The sequence below is a fragment of the Phasianus colchicus genome, chromosome 5 (genome assembly GCF_987193195.1).
Source record: "Phasianus colchicus chromosome 5, bPhaCol1.hap1.1, whole genome shotgun sequence".
Lineage (NCBI taxonomy): Eukaryota > Metazoa > Chordata > Aves > Galliformes > Phasianidae > Phasianus > Phasianus colchicus.
In genome coordinates, this window is record NC_143440.1 from 10,513,979 (window position 1) to 10,536,774 (window position 22,796).

A 22,796-nucleotide genomic window follows, 5' to 3' on the forward strand; every position below is an offset into this window, starting at 1 on the left:
GAATGCTAAAATCACAGCTTAAAAATTACTGTGCTGTGTTGTAGGTGATGGTTACAAAGGTGAAGATCTCCTCTGACTTTTTGAGGATTAAGCTGGAGTGTGGAATAAAACTAGGCTTTAAATGGTTTCAAAGCACTTTAATGCACTCAGATTAGATAAACTAGTATCTCTGAGGACTCCCAAACAGTCTTATTTTTTTGTTCTGTTAGGCATCTTTCTTGTCAGACCAGCCTGAGCCTTACTTGCCCTTCCTCTCAAGATTCCTGGAGACACAAATGTTTGCATCTTTTATTGATAATAAGATCATGTGCCATGATGAAGATGATAAAGATCCTATTTTGAGAGTATTTGATTCAAGAGTGGATAAAATTAGGCTGCTGAATGTTAGAACACCAACTCTGCGCACATCTATGTATCAGAAATGCACGACCATTGATGAGGCTGGTAAGAAAAATAAGCCCCTTTCTTGAAGCTTCGGAAAGTTTGTTGTAGATATTAAGTTAAAATTAAGCAACAATTCATTTAAAAAAAAAATGAGCTACGAAGCTTAAGTGGTGAACTAAGCGTTATGTAGGAAGCTGAGATTAAGTTCACCAAAGGGTAATTGAAATTAACTATTTTTCTGCATGCTTTGTGTAGGAAAAAATGGTTTGACCTTAAGAAGATAAACATTGTTCTCCTTTTGGTGATGATTCTGTGATGCTTCATGTGCTCATGTATTACTGTACCTGTTGGGGTTCATGAGAAACTTTTTGTCTCCTTAAATTTGAGATCTGCTTTTAATTGAAGAGATGTGATTATAGATTAATGTCTGCTTAAGATAGATGTTTAATAAAGAATTCTAACTTTCTTACTATTTCAGAGAAATCAATTGAGTTAAGACTAGCAAAAATAGATCACACTGCAGTCCATCCACACTTGCTGGACATGAAAATTGGGCAAGGGAAGTATGAACTTGGATTTTTTCCCAAACTTCAGTCTGATGTTCTATCCACTGGACCAGCAAGCAACAAGTAAGCTTGGACAATGGGTTCTGGATCTTTGAGAGATCATAGAAATAATACTAAAGCAGAGATACTGAAAAGGAAATTCACTGTTCTCTTTTTTCAAAATGAGAACGGTTCAGAAGGGTAATATTTGTGTTGGATATGGCAGATTTTTTTTGTTCGTTTTAAATCTAGACTTCTAGAAGGAAATTTACTTTAGAAAACCCAGTTATAATTGGGGTTTTAATTGGGATAGTTCTGAGTGACATTTAACTGCTGTTGGTATAAAAGCAAATCTTATTGGAACTCTGTTAAGAGCTAGTGAATGTGTTAGGATATCTTCATATAGAAACTTCATTTAAAGAGGAAGAAGGTGTAAGCTTTAACAGGATATCATAAAGAAATGGAAAAGTATGAAACAAATGTATGTAGTGTGATTTTCTGAGTTACTCTGGTTCAAGGTTGGTTGCTTCTACTGAGATTTTGTGCATATTTGCAGACGTGCTTTATCTTCCACAATTGTACTCAACAGACAATGAGACAAACTTTTTATTTTTCCTGTTATCCTTCCCCTTTACCTAACTCTTAACATTTGCTGACAAAGTCCTCTATCTGTAGGTGGACAAAGAGAAATGCTCCTGCACAGTGGAGACGGAAGGATAGACAGAAGCAACACACAGAGCACTTACGTCTTGACAACGATCAGAGAGAGGTAAAAGCTGTTCAACTATAGAGACCTGATTTTATTTTTATTTCTAGGTTTTTTTTTTCCTAATTGCCTGAATAATAGTCTGTAACAATCATGGAAAGTCTATACAGTTACTTACAGTTTATCTCTACTTTCTCATATTTGTACAAAGTACCCCATCCTTAGCAAACCAAAATGAACTAGTTTCTGAATTCTAAAATTTTGGCCGTTTTTACTCCCATCTCACGACAAATTTTTTCATCCCCAACACAGGTGAGCTCCCTAATAATGTTGTCATACTCATTTAAGTTTTTGAAAAGGGTGGGAGAATTAAAAGACTTGTAGTCATCTATTTCCTGTTTCTACGTAATTTTGTGTATTTGATAGAGGAAAAATAAGCACCTCTGGAGTTTGGTTTATTTCATCCTAAAATCAAAAGTGTTGTCTTTTGAAATTGTGTATTTCTTTATGTGGACCGTGAAGGATGTCTTAAGGTGACAAACTGACATGCAACCTTATGCTAAGGTGTGGGAATGTGGACCCCACCAATACCATTGGGTTTGTGTCTGCTTATTTTTACATCACATGGTCTATACATATTAGTTCTTTTGTTTGATTTTACAGCGGGTCTTGTATTCAAAGTGTTTTGCCATAATATGTACTTCTCCCTACTCTGATTTGTTGAAGAAAGAAAGCATTCACAATGAAAGGAAGAGATTGGAGGGGGGCTAGTGTTGCACTATTGCAGCGTTTCTCTGAAGACATCTTGCCAGCTCTGCTTGGATGTAGTGCACTTACAAAACAGCAGCCAGCACTGTGTAGAGATAGCAGCTGGGTTTTGGAGCTGAATAGCTGTATTGGCAGTGCAGAACTCTGATGCTGACATAGCCACTTTTGAAAACAACTTCTCTCATCGCTGCTCCTACAGCTGACGTTGCTTTTCTATGTGGTGAAGGCATTTTGAAAGATCTGGGTGATATGGACCTCATTAGAGTAGAAGGTTTCTGCTTCATATGATACAATCTGTAAGCTGTTACACTGGATGTTGCTATAAGGGTGATTCTAAGAATAACCTATTTTAAAAATTTCAGAATTGATTTGTACTTAGTAACCCCAAATACTTACTTTTTCTTAAAAGTATGTAGTTTATTGAAGATAATATGCTCTTGCATTGTTAAATGTCTTCAGAAAAGCGTCACTCGGAATTTTAATGTAATCTTGCATCTTAACATTGAAATGGAACTGAACAAAGAAATTATTTCATGCTGTATAGTAGTGGTGAGTTTAGTTGCCCTTCTAGTGTTACTTATTTCCAGTGTTTTCTCATTGGTTTGTGAAAGCTTTAATCAAGCGTAGTGTCATCCGTGGCCATGCACTGGAAGGATGCCTGTGTAATGAAAAAAGCTGCAAGTAATTGCTGGTTTTGCTCAGATAACTCAAAAGTATTTTTAATATAGAATTTGCAGAAGTGAGCAATAATTGATTTGTAACCTCATTATTGCTTTTGAAATTTTAATGTTTAGCACATGTGAACTTAGGAGATTTTAATTAGGTAATTGCAAAGATAAAAGGGCTTTATGCTGTACTTGTTAATTATGTTACACTGCTTGGATGTTCACCTCTATCCCAGGTGAATCAAAGACTTTCATATTAAGCCCAAAGAATGGGGAGGAAGCTCTTCTGAGATAAATGCTGAGGATCAAACGTAAGCAGGAGGCAGTGGTTGCAGAATGCAGTGTTATAAGACAAATTGAAGCTTTGAGACAGTCAACAAAAATCCATGTCAGTGAAGCTTAGTGGCTTCTAAGTTGCAAATATTTGTACACAATGGAGGGCATAGTTTACACCAATCTAACAATTGAATATCGACTCTTCTTTTTTCCTTTCAGCTTTGTTACTTATTATGTTTATTGCCTTGGAATAATATGGAATTCTACATTGTATTATGTCTTCATTCTTTTCTCCTTTTCTGTTTTGCATGCTTGCTTTTGTTACTTCGTACGTGCTTACCAATGCACTTTACATGGTTTCTTTGACTTTTTGCTGCCAACTTGTCCTGCCAGCACCTGGACTTTTCCATGCCAGAACTTCAGTTGCAGTTATGTTTAGACTGGGACCAGCATGATTGGCCCTTCATGCCCTCTATAAAATCTGTGTCAGAGCGTTATCTGGTATGTCGAGTGCACAATATGAATGTAAGCATAGTTCTGGATAAAGATGCATAGTTTTTATCAGCTCTTCAGTGCAAGACTGGAAAAGGAGTGATTTCCCTTCTTTGCTAAGGTTGCATCGTGTTTGATAAATGAAATTGACTGTTAGCTGACTTTTCAGTTGATAGTTATTTCAGTGTAAGCTAGATAAAGTTCTTACTAATCTGAAATATGTACTAATCTTGAGTATTCTGTCAGTGCCTATATAGGACCTTATCTTTTATTCACAGCTAGCTATGCTCCATCCAGACTGTCATCAGCAGTTTTTCAAAACATTTGTCAAATTGTCCTCTCTGAGGTAAAAACAATGGTAACACCATGATGGCAGAAACAGGAGCAGTGTTGCTCTTTCAGGTACAGTCCAGAAGATGATTTTGCTCTAAACGCAGATGATTCACAGCTGAAAGCTGCTAGTAGCATTTTTCAGCTGCTTCCTCAAAGTCTGACATGGTGGGCAAGAAACAGGAGATCTGCAGAAATGAGTATAGGTTTCAGATGTTGTCAAAGTCCAGGCAGAGTTTTCTTGCAATCCACCTGTAGACCACAGTCTGCCATTTGAATTGTCTTTGTCTGGGTAATTATTACAGGCTTGCATTTTATAGAAGAAAAAAAAGGTGTAACCTATTCTCAGTATTGAAGGGATTCGCTGAATTTCTATGCATCTAAATATCCTGGGCAGTTTGTATTGTGTTTTTGTTGTTCTGTAATGTGTGTTCTAATACTAGTTAACATAAGTGGAGATTTGATCTCCAGTGAACTTACACATTGAGTCCCTGCCCAATGTTATGCTGAATATAACGAGGGAACTCTTCTGGAAGAGACTATGATCTATTCCTCCTTGTACTGAGGTGAATTGTAAAGATAGATTTACTTTCTCTTGGTACAGTAGTCTCGCTTACACTTTTATCTGTTTTTATCAATTTTCTGTCCCAATACAGAAGTATATCCAAGAAGCCAGGAACTTGGGCAGCACTATTCGGCAGCCAAAGCTGTCAAACCTCTCTCCGTCAGTAATTGCACAAACTAACTGGAAGTTTGTAGAAGGCTTGTTGAAGGAATGCCGAAATAAGGTAAGTCAGAGGAAATTGATCAAATAGACAGACTTACAATGGAGAATGTAAAATGACAGATTGAATATCCTGATGAGTCCTTGTCATTTTGCTATGTCTATTTTAGCATATTCAATTTATCACATACGAGACTATATTATTAATCAAGAGAGAATGTACCAAAAGTGGAATTCGTCATGAAAACGTAGGGCTGTGTTACAAGGTCTTGCTGCTTGGCAGTTAGTATGTCAAATTTTGGCCCACTGTTCTGGTTATTCAGATTATTCACCCTTGTGAAAAAATTGGCTCTACAGCAATCAACACTGATGGCTTGATAAAAGGATAAAAGAAATGAAGTCCAGCACAAGTTACTACGTATGCTCAGTTATTCTACCAAATCATTGTTATTGTATGTTCCCTTGTTTATTTAAGAAAGGTGAGTGATCTTAGAAGATAGTTGAGAAGAACTAATTCTCTTTTACTTTGTCATTTTCAAGACCAAGAGGATGTTGGTTGAAAAAATGGGACGAGAAGCTGTGGAGCTAGGTCATGGTGAAGTGAATATCACAGGTGTAGAAGAGAATACCTTGATAGCTAGTCTGTGTGACCTCTTAGAAAGGATATGGAGCCATGGTCTGCAAGTCAAGCAGGTGAGAAACAAATATTCTTGCATGTTTCAGGGCATACTTCCATAAATTCACACTTCTCTGTTTTCAGAGGATACCTAGTGTGTGTATATAGACGTATTGAATACTTGACACCTCTAGCATTTTTCGGTGTCAGTCAACAGTCTGTTATGTATCGGTCTGTCTCAATCTTCTGCTCTGGGGAAGGTGCAAATACGTATGTAGATGTGTTCCATAGATGACTTTTAAAAAGATTTCTTTCCATTTTACCTGTTTGTTTTGTTTTGTGGTGGTGGTTGTTTTTAATAGAACAGTAAATAAAAATATATCTGTTCTTAATACTTCTGTTATTGAAGTTGCATAGGATTTAATGCAACGTATGCTAAATGCATTGTTGGTAGGATATGGTGTGGGGAACTTTATTTTGTGAGGAGTAATTTGGTTTTTAAAAGTAAAAGCCATGCTATTTTGTTGATGAATGGTCTAGAGATGCTAGTTAGAGGGGTTGGTTTTCATGTGAAACAAGTAGCTGGTTGTCACATAGTGGGATTAGGTGGAGTTTTACTGGCCTTTATCCTCTCCTCATTTGTACAAATGCATAACAAGGAAAGTAATGATTTGTAACATTTCTCTTTCCTTTTTCTTTTCCTTTTTTTTAAAAAAACAAAAGTAGTATTTGCAGAATAAGTGTACATAATCCAGACAATTGTAATTCAGTATTTCTTTCCCCAGCACTCAAACACCAGTGTTTAAATCTGCTCTCCTTCAGACTTTTATAGCACTAGTTTCTCTATGTGAAGATTTATCATGTGACTCTCTCCCTTCCCTCTTGTATATTACTTAGGATAGAAGCTGTACTGCTTTCGTCTTAGAAGACAGAGCATCAGTATACTCTGCTTCAACCCAGATTTGGGCCTTTCAGACCACCAGACGGCCAACCCTACATAAGGTTAATGCTTTGGATTGATTGCAGATGTTGGCAAACAGTGCTGAATGGTGGAATAAATAGAGTGATGGAATATAATAGAGGCCTGATGGAGGAAGTGCTGTGCGTCTAATACTATGATCCACAGTAAAATATACACTACTTATTCTCTGTGTAGTCTGGCCTTTATTAAATATTCAAAGCTGGCTGTTTCATACATTGATTTTACTTTATTTTTCAATAGTGAGCCAAGGAAGACTCTTCTTTCTCAATTGACGATAGTAATGAGGATGGTTTTTCCTTCTACCAGTCCTTGCTTTTACCTCTTCCCTCCCAATGAACCCTTACAGTCCAACGCTTTTTACCTACTGATTTTTCCACATGCAAAGTGAATCTGCACCTTCCTTTGCCCAAAGCAATGTGGGGGAGTTGTAGAAGACCTTGATTATTCCCTTGCCTGTTTTCTGTCCCACTGCTTTCCTTAGGCTGTCTTCCTTTCCCCTTTAGAAATAGTTGGCATCATCATTGCTATTGGAAGTTAAAGGAGAGTAACGTGATGGTAAAGGAAGTGAGCAGATATATACTGCATGAGTTCTTACATTCATCATGATTGTTGACATCTATTTGCTGCAGGATCCTTTGCTTGCTGCTTTCTGTGATCTGTTGCAATTCTCTTTGTCATGGCAGCAAGATGCTGAATACTAGACTGTGCATGTGTATGTTTATTCAAATAAACATCATTTTCAATGTAACCATTCCCTGGTGATATTTTCATAGTCTCTTTTTATATTTTTAAAAGACTCACAGTTTTTGGCTTCCCATGTTGGATCTGTCAGGTATTGAGGCGCTGAGCTTCTCTGAACTCTTTTGATAACTTCACCACTAAATGCATAGTTTTTAATATATTTCTCTCAATACAGATGTAAAAGGCAATTTCTGCTTTATCTTCTGGAGACATGCTGCTTCATTTTGGGGTAGATGTAATGTCTTGAAAAGAGCCCTTAGTAGCACTGTAGAGAGCTGTGGAATTGAACTGATTAAAGATGTTTAAAGGTTTAAATTGTTTATTGTTATTTTTTAACTTTCAGAGTTGAGTTATAATTACAGTATTTCAGGAAGGTACTCACATGATTTTTAGATGACATTGATAGTACTGAATGGGCAACTCTTGCTTTACTGTCATGGTTTCTTTCTGCACAAAATTGTAACTAAAAGCCTGGCTTTATGATGACTTCTTCTGAAATGCAGAATTGCTAAACATTTCCACCTAACATAGAAATTTAGGAAGATAATAGCTAATAGTAAGGAATTTCCTTTGTGTATCAGTCAATTCATGTGCTGGAGGGACCCTGCTCAATTAATGCTGCTTTCTGTAGCTTTGATGCCTTTGATTTATCATGCAGAGTATTTTAGGGTGAGTCCAAGAATCTTAAAATTTGTCCATGAAAAATTTCCTGCTTTCTATTTTAAGCCACCAAAGGTTGAAGGAAGCAACATAATGTGAGAGATGCACCTTTTAGCATTACTTGTCAGATATGTCTTGACCTAAATACTGCATCCCAAACTTTAAAGTTGTTTTTATAAAAAAGTACAGAACTGCAGCCTGTATACTGACCAGCTCTTGTTGTCTGTCCTGTGGTTTTGGTTTTTTTTGGTATGTGTGAGTTGTTGGATTTTTGTTGTTGTTTGTTACTGTGTTTGTAATTGTCTAGGTTGTTTGCTTGATGAAATTGAGGGAGATCTTACGAGATTCTGAAAACTGACAACATGCACCTGTAGCCCTGAATTACCCTGATGGGGACAGATGTGCAAAAGACAAAAGACTTGATGTGGGTATGAGATAGTTTACTCAGGCTGGTACTGTGTCTCTTTCCAGCTCGCTGCTGGAGGTGCAGGGAGGAAGAACTGCATAAGAACGGTGACAGTCTCAGACTGAAAACTCTGCTTATGCATTAAGTTTTATAAGGCTTCAAATGTTTTTATCTCATGTCAACAACCAGTGACAAATGAAGCTCAGCTGACTTTCCTCTGTCATTAGATCCCGATAGTTTTTGACTTTGCTTTTCTTTCTCATCCTCTTTACAGCTCCCAAGCACCTGCAACTTTTGTCTTATTGTGTTTGTTTCTGAATCAATGAGGACAAACGTATTTAAAGCTGATATTTTCTATGATGATTTAAACTTTTTTATTCAGCTACTAGTTATTTTTTTTAATTGAGATCCTGTATGTCACAGTAACTAATATATTTTTAATTTTAGGGGAAGTCTGCTTTGTGGTCTCATCTGCTACATTACCTTGAAAACAGGCAGAGGAAAACAACATCAGGCAGTTTCAGTACCTCAGGTAAGATTAGCTTCTACTAGAATATGATAATAAAAAGAAACAACTACTAAGATCAGCTTGCAGATTTGCACCGTGCAAATTGTCTCCCTAGACATAGCCTACGCTTAATGTAACAGAATCAAGCATTCTGTTTGCTACAGAATTAATATGGTCATGGTGTATTGTCTCAGTATATCTTGTGAAAAGTAAACTTATTTGCATTGTGCCTACTTATTTGTAATTGCAGTATTCAGATACCAGGAATATCTGGTGCTTCAGAGGTGCATTAAAATGGATCTGCTCCAGTGTAACATCCTCTGTATGACTCCTAGTCACTGCCTGATTGGCAAAGCATATTATGTCATAGATGGGGTTAGGGGAACACATGGAAGCTCAGATTTGTGTTGTATTTAAAAAAAAAAAAAAAGAATAATTACAAAATTCAAAACACGCTTAAAAAATGCATTGGTAAGATTTGACATAAGTGTTGTATTGAAAGTAATATTGCACGTAATATCCATTGGTTATGTTTCCCCAGTTGGAGACATGAAGCATAATTTATGGACAGAATAATGGATTTTTATCAGGTTTTGGATTTCTTTTTTTTTAAAGTTGCTTTAAGCAAATTACTTAGCAGGACTAGCATGCCCAAGGCCCTGACAGTATAAGGGACTCCTGAATGTCCCTTGTTCTTGCACACAGGGTTTGGTTTTTTTATATACCAGGTGGAAGGTAGCCCAGTCTTATGGTTTTTTACTATCAGGGAATCAGATTTGAGGACTGTAATATGTGGCATGATTCTGGAGTGAAATTTGATAAGAGTAGTAATGTTGCTTAAAACACAAAATGTGGTAGTTTGAAAACTAGTGGTGTTACAGGAGTATGCACATCAGTTGAACGTACAGTTGTGTACGGAGTAAAATATGTTGAACACAGTTTTCAAGTCTCAGCATTGCCTTTCAGTTTGACCATGTGGGAAAGAAAATATGGTAGTCTGTAGAAAATACTGCTTGACTGGTATTTGTCTTAAGTCAGTTGGTGTCATATCAGTTTCAGCTGAATTGGATCTCATTAATGTATTAATGCTCAGCATGTGCTGATCTGTGTAAGCATCTTTTCTAGATATTTTCTCTTTTTATTAGTAATGGAAATATGCCATGATATCTTTGCAAAGCTGTAGATCACCAAAAAGAAAAAAATGCAGTAGGGACCACAACTTACGAGTCTTAATTTTAAAATTAATCAAGCAAAAACAAACGACAAAAAAACCTACCCCTTTCTACATGCAACTTGGTATTAATTTACCTTTTTTGTATTGATTTAAGAATCGTTAGGTGGATCTCTACTAACATGAGATTCTGTTCTTTTGGATTTAGGAATACTACTTGATTCAGAAAGAAGAAAGTCGGATACCAGTCCAGGCATGTCACCTCTCAGAATCTCTCTGGTCCAGGATATGAGGTGAGTTTGAGTTATTAAAAACAGTGCAGATGGAAAAAACTCCAAGAAATGTGCATACATTTGTTTGTGCATAATGTTTACTGTATTGAAAAGGCTGCATGGTTCATACACCAAAATAGGGGAATTTGGGTGGAAACCTGCTGAAACGTTTTGAAAGTCTATAGTGCAACCTTCTCACTGACTTCTACAAAAGCATATTTCATACTGGGGAGACTTGACATTGTCATGACTACTAGTTTATAGAAGTATTCTGAATCAGTTTTTGTCTTTTCATAATTCTGTATTGTTTTATTTCCGTAGAGACGTGGGTGTAACGTATGTATTTTCCTAATTGTTTCCAAGTTGACTTGCATAGCTTTGAGCTAAATCTTACTTCTGTAAATTAAAAAAAAAGAAAAAGAATTTGTCTAACATTAGCTGTTGTAGTATGAATAAGCGTGCATAACTGACTTCTGCTACATGTCCTTTTTTCAGCACATCAAAAAACAAGATGCAGAGCTTCTAGATTCAGCTTGAAGAACTTTTTTCTTTGCCAAAATACTTTTTTTTTTTTTTGAGAGTGAATTGAGGTTTTTCAAGGGTCTTTCTTGTCTTTTCAAAGCATACCCTTTGTGTGTTTTCTGTTAGAAAAGCTGTTTTTGAGCATTGAAAGACAGTATTTAATTTTCCAAAGCACACTGACGTAAATATTGCAGTGATAAGGTCTTTAAATCATGTGAGGCAATAGGAATGCTTTAGAAAACTGCATTGCAGTTTTTTCCTTTTGAGATTCTTACTCTTTTCCAGGTAGATACGCAAATAATTGAGCTATTGTTGAATATTAAGGTGACCACATTTCTTTTTCCAGTAGTTTGCCTGGTATTTTGCATTCTTGGCAAAATCCCTTTTTCAGTCTAGCTTGGTTCAAAAGAGCTTTGAAAATTCTGGGTAATGTTTTTTGTTTTCTTCTTTCAGGCATATCCAGAATATCAGTGAGATCAAAACAGATGTTGGCAAAGCCAGAGCCTGGGTTCGTCTCTCTATGGAAAAGAAGTTGCTCTCTAGGCATCTAAAACAGCTGCTTTCAGATCATGAACTCACAAAGTAAGATGGTTTATCTTGGGCAAAGCTTTTAAAAAGTAATCCTATTTTGTTGTTTGACTTTGCAAACCCTGAAATGCCTTTTCTTTCATCTGCTTAGCAGTGTGCAGAAAGAATGGCAAAGACCAGCCTTTTGTGTCTCTGTACTAGTGTATGAGCTATTTGGTCATGATGATGTAATACTGAGGTTCTTCAGCTACGTAATCAGTTCTGTCAGCTGTAGACTTTCTGCAGCTCTGAGCTGAGAACTTGAAAAATTCCTAGGGGCTCAGGGCTACTTTGCTGAGTCAAAGTTTTATCTTGGTCCTCTTTCTGTAACTGCAGAGTATACTGCTTTGCTTTCCTTAGATTGATTGTCCTTTTTCACAGTGCATGACAATGAGCAGTGATCTTCTTTTATGATTATTGACCTATACTATTATTATTTATTGACTGCATAATTAATAGAAATAGTGGTGGTTGTCACGTGCAAGTGAGCAACTTTAAAAAGTATTTTCCAATCAAAATCAGTGCTTGTTATTTCTTGTAAAATCTTGTCACGGTTTCACAGTTGCAGGTTTTGCAACTAATTCTCTAATTTAATTGAGTAATATATGTAAGTTTGTTTCCATTTACAATGCATTTTTCTGCATAGGGTCTCTTGTAGTGAGAGAAGGCTACAAAGCTGCATCTTTTGATATTTCCTTGTAAAAGAAGTTGCAGTTCTCTGTTGTGTTGCAGTCCTTGCAAAGAATTTGCAACTCAGGACTGAGGGAATAGTAGGAGTCCAAGCCACCTCATCACGCGTATGATTTTGGATCTCAGGAGCTCTAAATTTTATAGATTTTTTGGCTATCTCATTGTTATTTTCCTAAAGGCAATTAAAAGGAGCATTAGATTCATCTTTTTTTTTTTTTTTTTTTTTTAAGTATGCCCACAGACCTTGCTTTCATGTGCAGTCAAGTAGTGTGAAACATTGGTCTGATGCACTTGGAGGTTTCAGACTTAGTGTCTGCATAGCTTGGCATATTGAATTCTTTTGTCCCTACAAGTATCGTTTTTCATTTGTAATTGCTTGCACATTCCTCATAGTTTACCTAATAAATATACATAACAGAAAACATTTCACTACAAGAATCCTGTTACTATGACAGATGATTTGTTTTGCTTTGTCAGAAAACTCTACAAGCGTTACGCATTCCTCCGCTGTGATGATGAGAAAGAACAATTCTTATATCATCTCCTGTCATTCAATGCTGTTGATTACTTCTGCTTTACCAATGTTTTCACAACAATCTGTAAGTATTTGCTTTCCCTGGAACTCTGATCTCCAGATTTGCTTGAGTAGTTACTCAGACTTATAAACAATTCTGAGTAATGTTCTTTCATGTAGCTGTTGTATTTTCTTTCTGGTATCTTTGTACTCTGTTGCTGTTTCTGTAATGCTTTCTGCTGGGCAGTAGTGTTCTTTCCATGTGTTGCCAAAGGCATTTATTTCTAACTTGGTAAATACACATTGAGGATTGCACCAGAACTCTACAATGCAGAACCTTGCTAATAAGGTAGTATAACAAAAAAATTTAGCAGGGCTTATAAAATTGAGGATGGATCTATGTGAGAGCACCCTTCTGGCCCCATGGTAAGAGCTATCCTTGTATATTTATTACAATACCTGTTTGTGTGTATGAAAGACAAAGCAAGCAGAGATAAGCAGAATAGTTTTTGATCTTGTGGGCTGGTGCTGGACAATGTTACAGTCTGGTCTGCTGGATGCTCTTCAGTTATTACTTTAAGACTTATCAGCACAGCAAATTTAAAAAACATCTTAATTCACTCTTTAATGCCACAAGCATCAAACTTGTAAGAAAATCTAACCACCAAATGCTTCCTTGAGGGCACTGACAGCTAAAGAAATGTTAAGGGAGAAATGTATTAAATACTTCAGCTGAAAAGCCCTAACTCTAATCCATTTATGCACTGTAAAATAAAGGCAAATGGCCAGGAAATGCATTGACTATTCAGGTAATTGGGTTTTGTTACAAAAATAGTTTGGTTAATGGGGAGCCATGTATGAGATACTATGTGATTGAAGAGCGTGTGTATTTCCTTCTGTTTTCTGAGTCAAAGAAGGGGCTGTAACTTAGGCACTGGTAGACCAGGGGACCTGAAATTTTGGATGTGTGTGGTGAAGGGGAGAGAAACTATATTGATTTTTAAAATGAAAACATCTTCAAGTTAGCATAATTAAGAGCAATGTGGTAATTCATGTCAGTTGTACCATGTTGTATGTGCGCGCGCACACACACACACACACACACACACAGGCAATTTACAGCTGGGCATTAAGTTGTGTGCTGAACTACAATGTAGTCCTGTATACATGGAGACTGTCTTTACTTGCTCCTCTCTAAGCTGGATACAAGTAACTATCTTCATGACTAGTAAATGGAAAATGATGTGGGACATTGTCCCATCCGTATTTCTTCTGTCATTTGATGGTGTTTTGCTATCAGCTATACTTCTTGATCGCTGTTACATGTATGTTTTCAATTGTCAATCAGTCTTCAGTGAGCAAGTGTTAGTATGATTAAATAGGAGCTCTTACATTTGTGTGTTTTGCTTTGTTTTTAATGTTTCATGGCAGTGAAGGATTACCATATCTTTTTTTTCTATTCATTAAAGAGGTTCCATAATTATCCTTTTCCCACTTCAGCAGTGTTATTTTTTCGTGTGTTTGCAGTGATACCATACCATATATTGATTGTTCCTAGCAAGAAACTTGGTGGCTCCATGTTTACAGCCAATCCTTGGATATGTATCTCAGGAGAGCTGGGTGAAACAGGAGTCTTGCAGATTCCCAGGAATATATTAGAAATGACTTTTGAGGTATGTATTAAAGAATATAAGAATGCTTTTAAACGTTCTTTTTATTCAGTTCTTAACTCTCCCCTTGCTGTGTCATCTTAATGTACTTTTTGTATCTGTGGTCTGGATGTGGTTAGTCACACATACCTCCTGTGCCTGTATATAGCAGATTTTACCTATAGATAATACCATGCTCAGAGAAAATGACTGACGATTCCTTACTATATTGATAGATAAGATTTCTGAAAAGATGTCGTTTATCTGATACTTTCTGCTGATCAAAACAGTATTAAAAAAGCCAAACACAACGAAGCAGCAATGAACAAAAACAAATAAAGCAGCTGATCCTTAAAAAGCTCAGAATCAGTCATGCAGTCAGAAAAGGAGAGCCTTGTTTCTGATGGCACATCTCAGCGTGTTCTCCAGTAGTTTACTTATCCAGCATACCGCTCTCTCCTTCTGTTTACTCTGACCAATTCTTTGTTTAATTTGCAGTGCCAGAACTTGGGAAAACTGACCACAGTGCAAATAGGACATGATAATTCAGGGCTGTATGCCAAGTGGCTAGTGGAGTATGTTATGGTCAGAAATGAAATAACAGGGCATACTTACAAGTAAGTATCATCCTGACATTTCCTGTTGGGTAAGTAGAATTTATGCAGGAAGGTGGTATAGACGGGCTTGTTTGCTTAGAAAGGTCTTATCTCCTGGGGCTCCATCTACAGAAGCTGCTACCTGAAGATGTATAAAGGTCATTTAGCTTCTGGCATTAAACAAATCGCGACTCTTACAAAATTAAACAGTTTTCAGTTTGCACATGCTCTTGTCTACCCTCCAAGCATCGGTGGAGGAGATGAGTTCACTGTCATGCATCTTTAAAAGAACGTGCCTTGTGCCCAAGGGAGAAGTAGCAAGTTAGAGCTTGCTGCTTACCAAACATGGGTGGTGTTTTGAGTTAAGGTTCAGCTTTCTAATTGTTAGAGAGGAAAACTTGAACAAAAGCTGTAACACAGTGGCTAATGAGTGTTTGCACAGTGAAAGTAAGGGAACAAGATTTACAGTTGGAATTTAAACTCCTCTGTGTTAAGTGCAGCATGGTTCGATGCCTTGTCCTTTGTTTAGAGAAACTGTCAGGCTCATGTTGAGGAGAAACTGGTGGATAGATCCACTCAGTTCTTCATGAGAGCTTGTGATTAAATGAAGAGGCAAGATTATGTTTTTGGATGCCATTCAGTTTTCTGATTGGGCAAGTTAAACAGATGTCAACACTGGTTCTCAGAAAGTGCTGATGAGCTAGTGAGCACAAGTGCTTTCTGGTGTCTGACTTGATATCCCAATTTCAGTACGTGTGTTGGTGATCTGGTATGTCAGTACATGTTGTTGGTTTCTTTCTTTTGTAGCTTGCCTGCTGTGTTAAGTATTCAATAAAAGCATAGCTATATTTGCCAGCCATCAGTACTTGGTAGTGGGTATTCCATTTCTTCCCTCTGCAGCCCCCAGATCACACACTGCATGTAAGACAAGAGACAAATTCTGCCACTGTTTGCTTTGCGGGTTATCTAGTGCCAAAATTAAGATGAACATGGAGCAGAAAAACTGTTTTACTTTTGCTCCCCCTGCTGGCAAAAGCCAGATCAGATAATTTGTTCATTTGTTGTTAGATGAGCAAAGTATTTCTAATAACAATACTAGTAGAATTTGGATTTTGTGTGACTGCACTTGAAAGTCTTTGGCATGGAATTCAATCTGGATTTAAAGACTCAATCCAAATATCTGTTCTTTGTTCTCAGGTTTCCCTGTGGAAGGTGGCTTGGAAAGGGAATGGATGATGGCAGCTTAGAGAGGGTCCTGGTGGGAGAGCTGCTGACATCCAACACTGAGGTTGATGAGCGGCAGTGTCGAACCCCTCCTTTGCAGCAGTCACCAAGCATGATCAGAAGATTGGTCACTATATCACCAAACAATAAGCCAAGTAAGTGGTGGGGATTGCCTTGTAAGGTCCTGCATTGCTACTTGTGGAAAGCTGCTTGCAACAGAACTGGAGATTTTCTTCTTGGACAGGACCTGTGAAGCTCACTTAGCACAGCTGATCTGCTCTGAGTCTGGCTAACTTCTGAGTTAGAACAGATTGCTCAGGATTTTAGGCACTCAGATTCTTTAAGTCTTCAAGTCCAGGTGTCTCTGGACTCCTCCAGTGCTTAGGTGCATTGCTGACATTTTCTATTTTGTCCTTCCTTTGTGAAATGAGTGTTATGGAGGAAAAATAGAAATTTGTTGTCATGTACTTCACGGTCAAGAAAAATAGTTGTTTCTATTCATGAATATCAGTTTTCTGTTGTTCTGCTTTTATCTCTTTCCTGGTAAGTTGCTTATTTTGCACCCAGGCATACTTGGGATTATAGAAAACTATCACAGGATGCGTTTCCAAGATGTCAGTGGTCATAATCAAATATCATTTCCATTTTTCAGCTTTGGGCTCTGGCCTGAAAATTCATATAATACATAAATACCATTTCCATCTGTTGTTGTGTTCAAACACCACAGTTATAATTTTGATATTTAAACAAAAAAAACCAAACACATCCATTTCATCTTCCCCCACAGTAAATAAAAGTAGAGTTGGATTTCCATTGCCAATAAGCCAGCACCTTTTCACTAGGTTGGTTCATGTATCTTTTCTGTTTTGTGATATGCACGTATCCATCATGCACAGGTTCAACTTTTAAAGTGTTTCTAAAGTGATTGGAAATATTTTTGTATTTTGCAGAGCTAAATACTGGCCAGATACAAGAAGCTATTGGTGAAGCTGTCAATGGCATTGTTAAGCATTTTCACAAGCCAGAGAAAGAGGTGAGGAGTTGTCATCTGTGTAGTGGCGCTCATGTCTGGAAACTCATACTAGTGTTTGAGAATATACAGTAGTAAAAAAAATCTGAATTGGATGAACAGCCATCTTTGTTTGAAAATTCCTTAAGTAGAAGAGAAATGAAGTTGTTGGAATAGTGTGACATTAGTTATGTCATTTTTGCTGCTATCTGGAACATTCTGTTAATTAAATGTAATATTCTGGCATCTGAAGTTAAGTGATATTCTGCCTAGGATTCTCGCTTGTACCACTGTCAGGAATGTTGAGTTCTGTCTAGATTAAATGACATGTTTTCATCCCTATTGACTGCTAAGAAGGCCTTTTTATATCTCTTTTGCATTATCTTGGCTACTTCTGGTATAGTATATAATATACTTATAACATGAAAAGCCACGGGCTGTTTAGAGCAAACCAAAACAAAAAATGACCAAAAAATACCCAGAAATGCTTTCAAAGACTTCACGCTTTTAAGTTGTCTGTGTAATTACTTCATCTGGCACAACAGATGTTTCTGGATATAAGCTTAAAAATTTGCCTTTGTTGAAGAGTCAAATTCCATCTTTTCTGAGAAGTAGCAGTACAGTACTGGCTACTATATATAGATCCCTTGGAGGTTATTAATATTTGCATGTGAATCTTTCCATTTGTTCTGTGCCTACCTTTCTTAAGTTCAGCTTAAATTCATATTCAGTTCAAATTGATTATTTATTATATTTACACAGTAATCCCAAATGAATCATGCATTGGCTTTGCAGACAATTTACCATGATGTTCAAAAGAAGAATTATTATTTCCCTAAGGTTTAAAAATTGATTTAATTGCTGCTTTTCTTGAAAGCCTAAAGCACCTGTTAAAATGGACTGGTGATCTTCATTGCTTAGCAAAAAAGGAAAACATTTCCTAAATTTCCTGTACACTGGTCATTACTGTAGGTAAAACTTGCACGTTGATCTTCATCTTGACCTTTTTGCATCTTCATTTGAATATGGTGAGGCCCTGAGATGGCTGTCTTTGTTCTTAAGAACGTCAGTGCATTTTGGAAAGCTGAAGACTTGAGAAATGAGCCGTCCTGTCTGGGGTTGTTGTTTGACAGTATACTGTATCTTTGAGTGTCTATTTATTTAAAACCTGGATTAATAAACGCATGTAATCCTTCTGTCTCTAAACTGCCAAACCGAGTTAAGTGCTTTGTGTGTGCTTGGCAGAGGGGCAGTCTGACACTCTTGCTGTGTGGAGAAAGTGGACTTGTTTCAGCTCTTGAGCAAGTATTTCAACATGGATTTAAATCACCCAGGCTCTTCAAAAACGTCTTTATTTGGGACTTCTTAGGTAAGTGTGAGGAAAATATATCAGAATCTGTTTATGTCTTTGAAACATATACGTCTATGTTCCTTATCACTGCCACTGTGTCTCAGCTGGTGTGAACAGCATACTTGTCAGAGGCATCTCTGCAGCTGAATTGCTGTAAGAGCTCTTATGTCCTTGTATTGTTGAAAGAAGAAAGCATCTGTTTTCTGCCAGAGTTGACAGTGTATTTGCACTGTAATTGGCATCTTACTAGTGCTGGTAGTGTAAAACAAGATTCCCTTCTGTGGATGTTTTCAGTGAGGTGGGGATTTGGCACATGGTCACACAATACAACATTGCTAAAGCAATAAATCACACTTGTAAGAGATTGAGTCATCTTATAAAGCACAAGATATCATTCTTGTGCTATTGGTCCTACTGGATGTTGCAATAAGGGATTTATAAGCATACACATTTTTTTTTTAAACAGAGGTCTAAGTCCTTTGCCCATAGAGCTGAATCAGTCAACTGAATACACAGAAAAGGAGTTGCTTTAAGTAGTATTTCTGTGTTTTGCATAGATGTTTTAACATCAGTCTTCTCCTTATATCGTTACTGCAGCCCCTCAAAATTCAGTAGATCAGCTAGAACCATGTTAGTACTGTTCAGGGAAAGGGAAGTGCAATTCCAGTTTTACACATGAGGAACACAGAACCAAATCACCCAGGAAAAAAAAAACGACCAACAATGCTTGGACATAATCACCCAGGAAATTCAAGGACAAGCTTTGAATCTATGCCTTTGAGCTTGAATTGTACCCTCCGTGACCCTGGTATTTGTGCTGATTTGCTACCTCTCAGATGTGGGCATTGGGCAGTATTCTGGATTTGTAAGCAAGCTTATGGGGAAAGCATTATGGAGTGAGGTATTTTTAAATGTGATCATCTAAATGTGAAGGTCATGTGCCTGATTACTTTATTCCAAGCACTGGAGCTATTTTAGGATACTGTGTATGCTGATGATACTCATTATCTCCCACCATTCCTTTTCAGAAAAAGCACAAACGTATTATGAGACCCTTGAACAGAATGAAATGGTTCCAGAAGAGAATTGGCAGACAAGGGCCAGGAATTTCTGTCGCTTTATCACTGCTATCAACAACACTCCTAGAAACATTGGGAAGGATGGCAAGTTTCAGATGCTGGTGTGTCTTGGAGCCAGGTATGAGGAAACTTTTTTTTATTAGTAATAATTTAATAAAATGAAAATATATTGTATAAAATGTATATTAGTAAGGTAAAGCCACATAAGTGCTGGGTTTTGCATTTTGGTTATTACTTCTAAAGTACTTTGTAACCAAAGAAGAGTCAATTATACCCTGAGTTCCTATGTATGTGAAGTACAGGAAATCATAGATACACAGGTGAATATCGAAGAGCTGGACAACTGAGATGTGAGAGAAGAGCAGCAGGCCAGTGTGAGTAGCCTGCCTCTCCTAGCTGGCAGGGTTGGAAGATAAAAGCAGGAAACCATGAGTCAGTGGGGCTTCTTCAGTTCCTGGCTGGGTGAATTTCCCATTACTCGTTAAAAGGCAATGGAGCAGGCCAATGACACTGGGCTTGCCTGGGACTTCCAGATCACTGGGAACCATATCTTTTGATACGAGGAGTGGAAAGGCTGGAAATACTTGTTTTGCATGAGGATGTCCCCTACCTAAAAAGTGCCAGACAGTTACTCCCCCCTTCTCCACCTTATAATAATGCATGGAGAAAATGGTGAATCTATTTGGAAGGAAAGGAACAACAGCAACAAAGACCTATCATAAAAATGAGAAACTAACTTTGCTTTATTTTTATTTCTGTTTCTGTATGGCTGCTTTGTCAGAGACCACCTTTTGCATCATTGGATCGCCCTGCTCGCAGACTGCCCGATCACAGCACAGATGTATGAAGACATAGCACTGATTAAAGATCATACTCTAGTGAATTCTTTGATTCGAGTGCTGCAGACCTTGCAGGAGTTCAACATTACGCTGGAGGCATCTCTTGTCAAAGGAATCGATATTTGACCTCTTGTCCCACAAAAAAACAACAAAAACTGTTTAAAACATCACCACCACCAACAACAAAAAAAAAGCAACAAGGAGTGGATCTCGTTAGTATGCAAAAGTTCTGTCTGCCAGTACATTGTATCGTGAACTTGTTCATGGCCCTAAAATGCAACTTGGACTTTTCTTGAAAGAAACTCCAAAAATAGTACAGGCAAATGGATAGAAGCTGTAAACTCAATGTAAAAAAGAGGATTTTGGTATAAATCTATTTTAGAGTTTATTTGCTGATTTGCTTTTTACACACTTTCATGTGAAAGAGATAGAGATGAGTATTGTGCAGCTTATTTTAAAGCTGCAGTATTTCCTTGCCATAGAAAAGGTGCAGTGAGCCTTTCAGCATTCTGTGAACTTGCCTTCAGATATGCTGTATGTCATAGAGCCCAATGTATACACTCCATTTCTGCTGAGAAGGTCATTCTATAGTTTTTAAACTAATATTTTATATATTAACATTATTACCAGTGTTTGATTTTTAACGTGTTGGGTCACTGTTCTGCTGCAAGGGAACTACAAATTCTCATGTGTGCTTTTTAATAGCTCTAAAGCACTGACTTGTCAACAGATCACGTTTTCCTTTATTTTTGTTATCAGTATTATTTTTAGAGAATTCCAGGAGACTGAACCATGAAATGTGCAGAGATTGAAGTAATATTTTTCATATTGGTACACAATTGCACAGAAGAAGTTTAGCGTGTTTTTAACTGATGTTTTTTATTTATTTAACCTATTGTTGTGTTGTAAGTTTGTCTTAAAAAAAAAAAAATCTATGATACAACTGGTTTTATTATGTTGCAATTCAGAATTTACAGTGCAGCCCACTTAAATCAAAAACCTGGAATATGTATTTATGGTGCAAAAAATCTTTCCACTTGAACCAGCCTTTTGAAGTTTGGTATGTAGTTGCTGCTGGTAATTCTCCTAACTGCTAATAAAGAGGGACATGGGTTTCACAAAGGCTAGATGATTAAAGAAAGATGCTCGTACCCCTGCAAAATAATAACCACAGTCCTTTTAAGAAATCAAGATTTATTAATTTGTCTAAAAAGACAGAGTAGTACGTTCTTTCTTTCTCTGTTGTATGGATGTGTCTTGTCACCATCAGCTTCATTTGGGATGCTTTTGTTTTTAGCAGAAAAACTTAGTCCAATTCTGTGATAAAACAAACATTTTGAAGGTTTAATTTATTGAAGAGCTGGAAATTGGCAAATGCCTAAAGGCAGTGCTGTTCATTTGAATCCTCTGATAAAAATCTCTTTGAAGTGAGTATGTGAATTAACAGGCTGATTTATCAGCACCACAAATTACTGCACAGAAATTCAGGGCTATGTATTTAAGAGGTCTCCACTGTATAAACTTCTTTCAGTATTGTCTCTCTCTGGAGAAGCAGAGTCCAAGTTTTTTGGATCATACATTGTTGTAGTAGCTTTTCTTTACCTTCAGATTAGTGACATCTTGTGTTAGTTTTATTTCCATAATTTATAAGCATAGCACATATATTAAATTTTTGAGTATTTTTACTTTTGTCCTATTTATTTCATTATCAAATGGAGATGTTACTTCATCACTACTTTTTTTTTTTTTTTTTAATCAGAGCAAAGTTCTGCTTTGATTTAATGATAGCATTAGAAAGGTGCAAGGGCAGTATCCAAGCCATTGGTCAGGCTGGGTGGGTGTGAATTCTTTCAGCCTGGGACTTGCAGCAGCATTTCACACAAGTACTTTGTGTGTGTGTTTTTTCAGTCTTGGAAGGGCAAAAATATAACAAGTACTTTATTCTGAGAATTTCATGTATTCAACTTAATATTTTGGGAGAATCTTTCTATACTCACCCCACATTGCTTATTTATATAGTAAAGGTAGTATAAAACAAAAAAAAACCCAAACCCTACTGTGCTTTCAGCTCTATTTATCTTGGTTTTACTAGGCCTGTATATTTCACAGTGAATACATCTGTACAAAAAGAGGGTTGGATTAACCATTTTGATCGTATCATGTTAGTTGATCCTGCTAAAACCATATCTGTATCTTACAGCAAAGTGTGGATTAATTTTATCTTACATGAGGTAGTTAACCTTGAACTAACGTTTTTATTTATTTATTTGCTTGCATTTGTTCATCTGATGTGGGGCAATAACACTGGCCTAATGGCTTGCTTTGATGTGGGTCTTTCTGGCCTCGTTACAACAGTGAAATACCTAGAATGGAGGTCTAGGTCAGGGTTTGCTGGTTCCCAAGTGGTGGGCATTCTTTGTACAGCACATGGGGCTGAAATGCTCCACCAGTGACAGTATCCTGCGTGCTAAATGTTCAGATGAAAGAGATCATCTTCCTGTCTCAATTTA

At 37.1% G+C, this 22,796-nt stretch overlaps 1 protein-coding gene across 6 annotated transcripts in view; it reads left to right on the forward strand.

Annotated features, from left to right (window-relative positions):
* The window catches only part of DENND5A (DENN domain containing 5A), a 59,657-nt gene extending 37,689 nt beyond the window's left edge, over positions 1 to 21,968 (forward strand). For 2 of the 6 annotated variants that reach the window (XM_031614117.2, XM_090140458.1), the window contains 18 exons: positions 210 to 444; positions 863 to 1,013; positions 1,605 to 1,698; positions 3,738 to 3,845; positions 4,823 to 4,954; positions 5,431 to 5,583; positions 6,404 to 6,508; positions 8,743 to 8,827; positions 10,183 to 10,267; positions 11,222 to 11,350; positions 12,503 to 12,624; positions 14,067 to 14,212; positions 14,687 to 14,805; positions 15,982 to 16,163; positions 16,959 to 17,041; positions 18,263 to 18,386; positions 19,397 to 19,565; positions 20,229 to 21,968. In XM_031614117.2, coding sequence (XP_031469977.1) covers positions 210 to 444; positions 863 to 1,013; positions 1,605 to 1,698; positions 3,738 to 3,845; positions 4,823 to 4,954; positions 5,431 to 5,583; positions 6,404 to 6,508; positions 8,743 to 8,827; positions 10,183 to 10,267; positions 11,222 to 11,350; positions 12,503 to 12,624; positions 14,067 to 14,212; positions 14,687 to 14,805; positions 15,982 to 16,163; positions 16,959 to 17,041; positions 18,263 to 18,386; positions 19,397 to 19,565; positions 20,229 to 20,412 — 2,406 coding nt within the window. In that variant the 3' untranslated portion in view covers positions 20,413 to 21,968. The remainder of the gene's footprint in view (positions 1 to 209; positions 445 to 862; positions 1,014 to 1,604; positions 1,699 to 3,737; positions 3,846 to 4,822; positions 4,955 to 5,430; positions 5,584 to 6,403; positions 6,509 to 8,742; positions 8,828 to 10,182; positions 10,268 to 11,221; positions 11,351 to 12,502; positions 12,625 to 14,066; positions 14,213 to 14,686; positions 14,806 to 15,981; positions 16,164 to 16,958; positions 17,042 to 18,262; positions 18,387 to 19,396; positions 19,566 to 20,228) is intronic. The other 4 variants (XM_031614120.2, XM_090140459.1, XM_031614118.2 and 1 more) reach the window with 3 other exon arrangements.
* Positions 21,969 to 22,796: the final 828 nt, after the last annotated feature.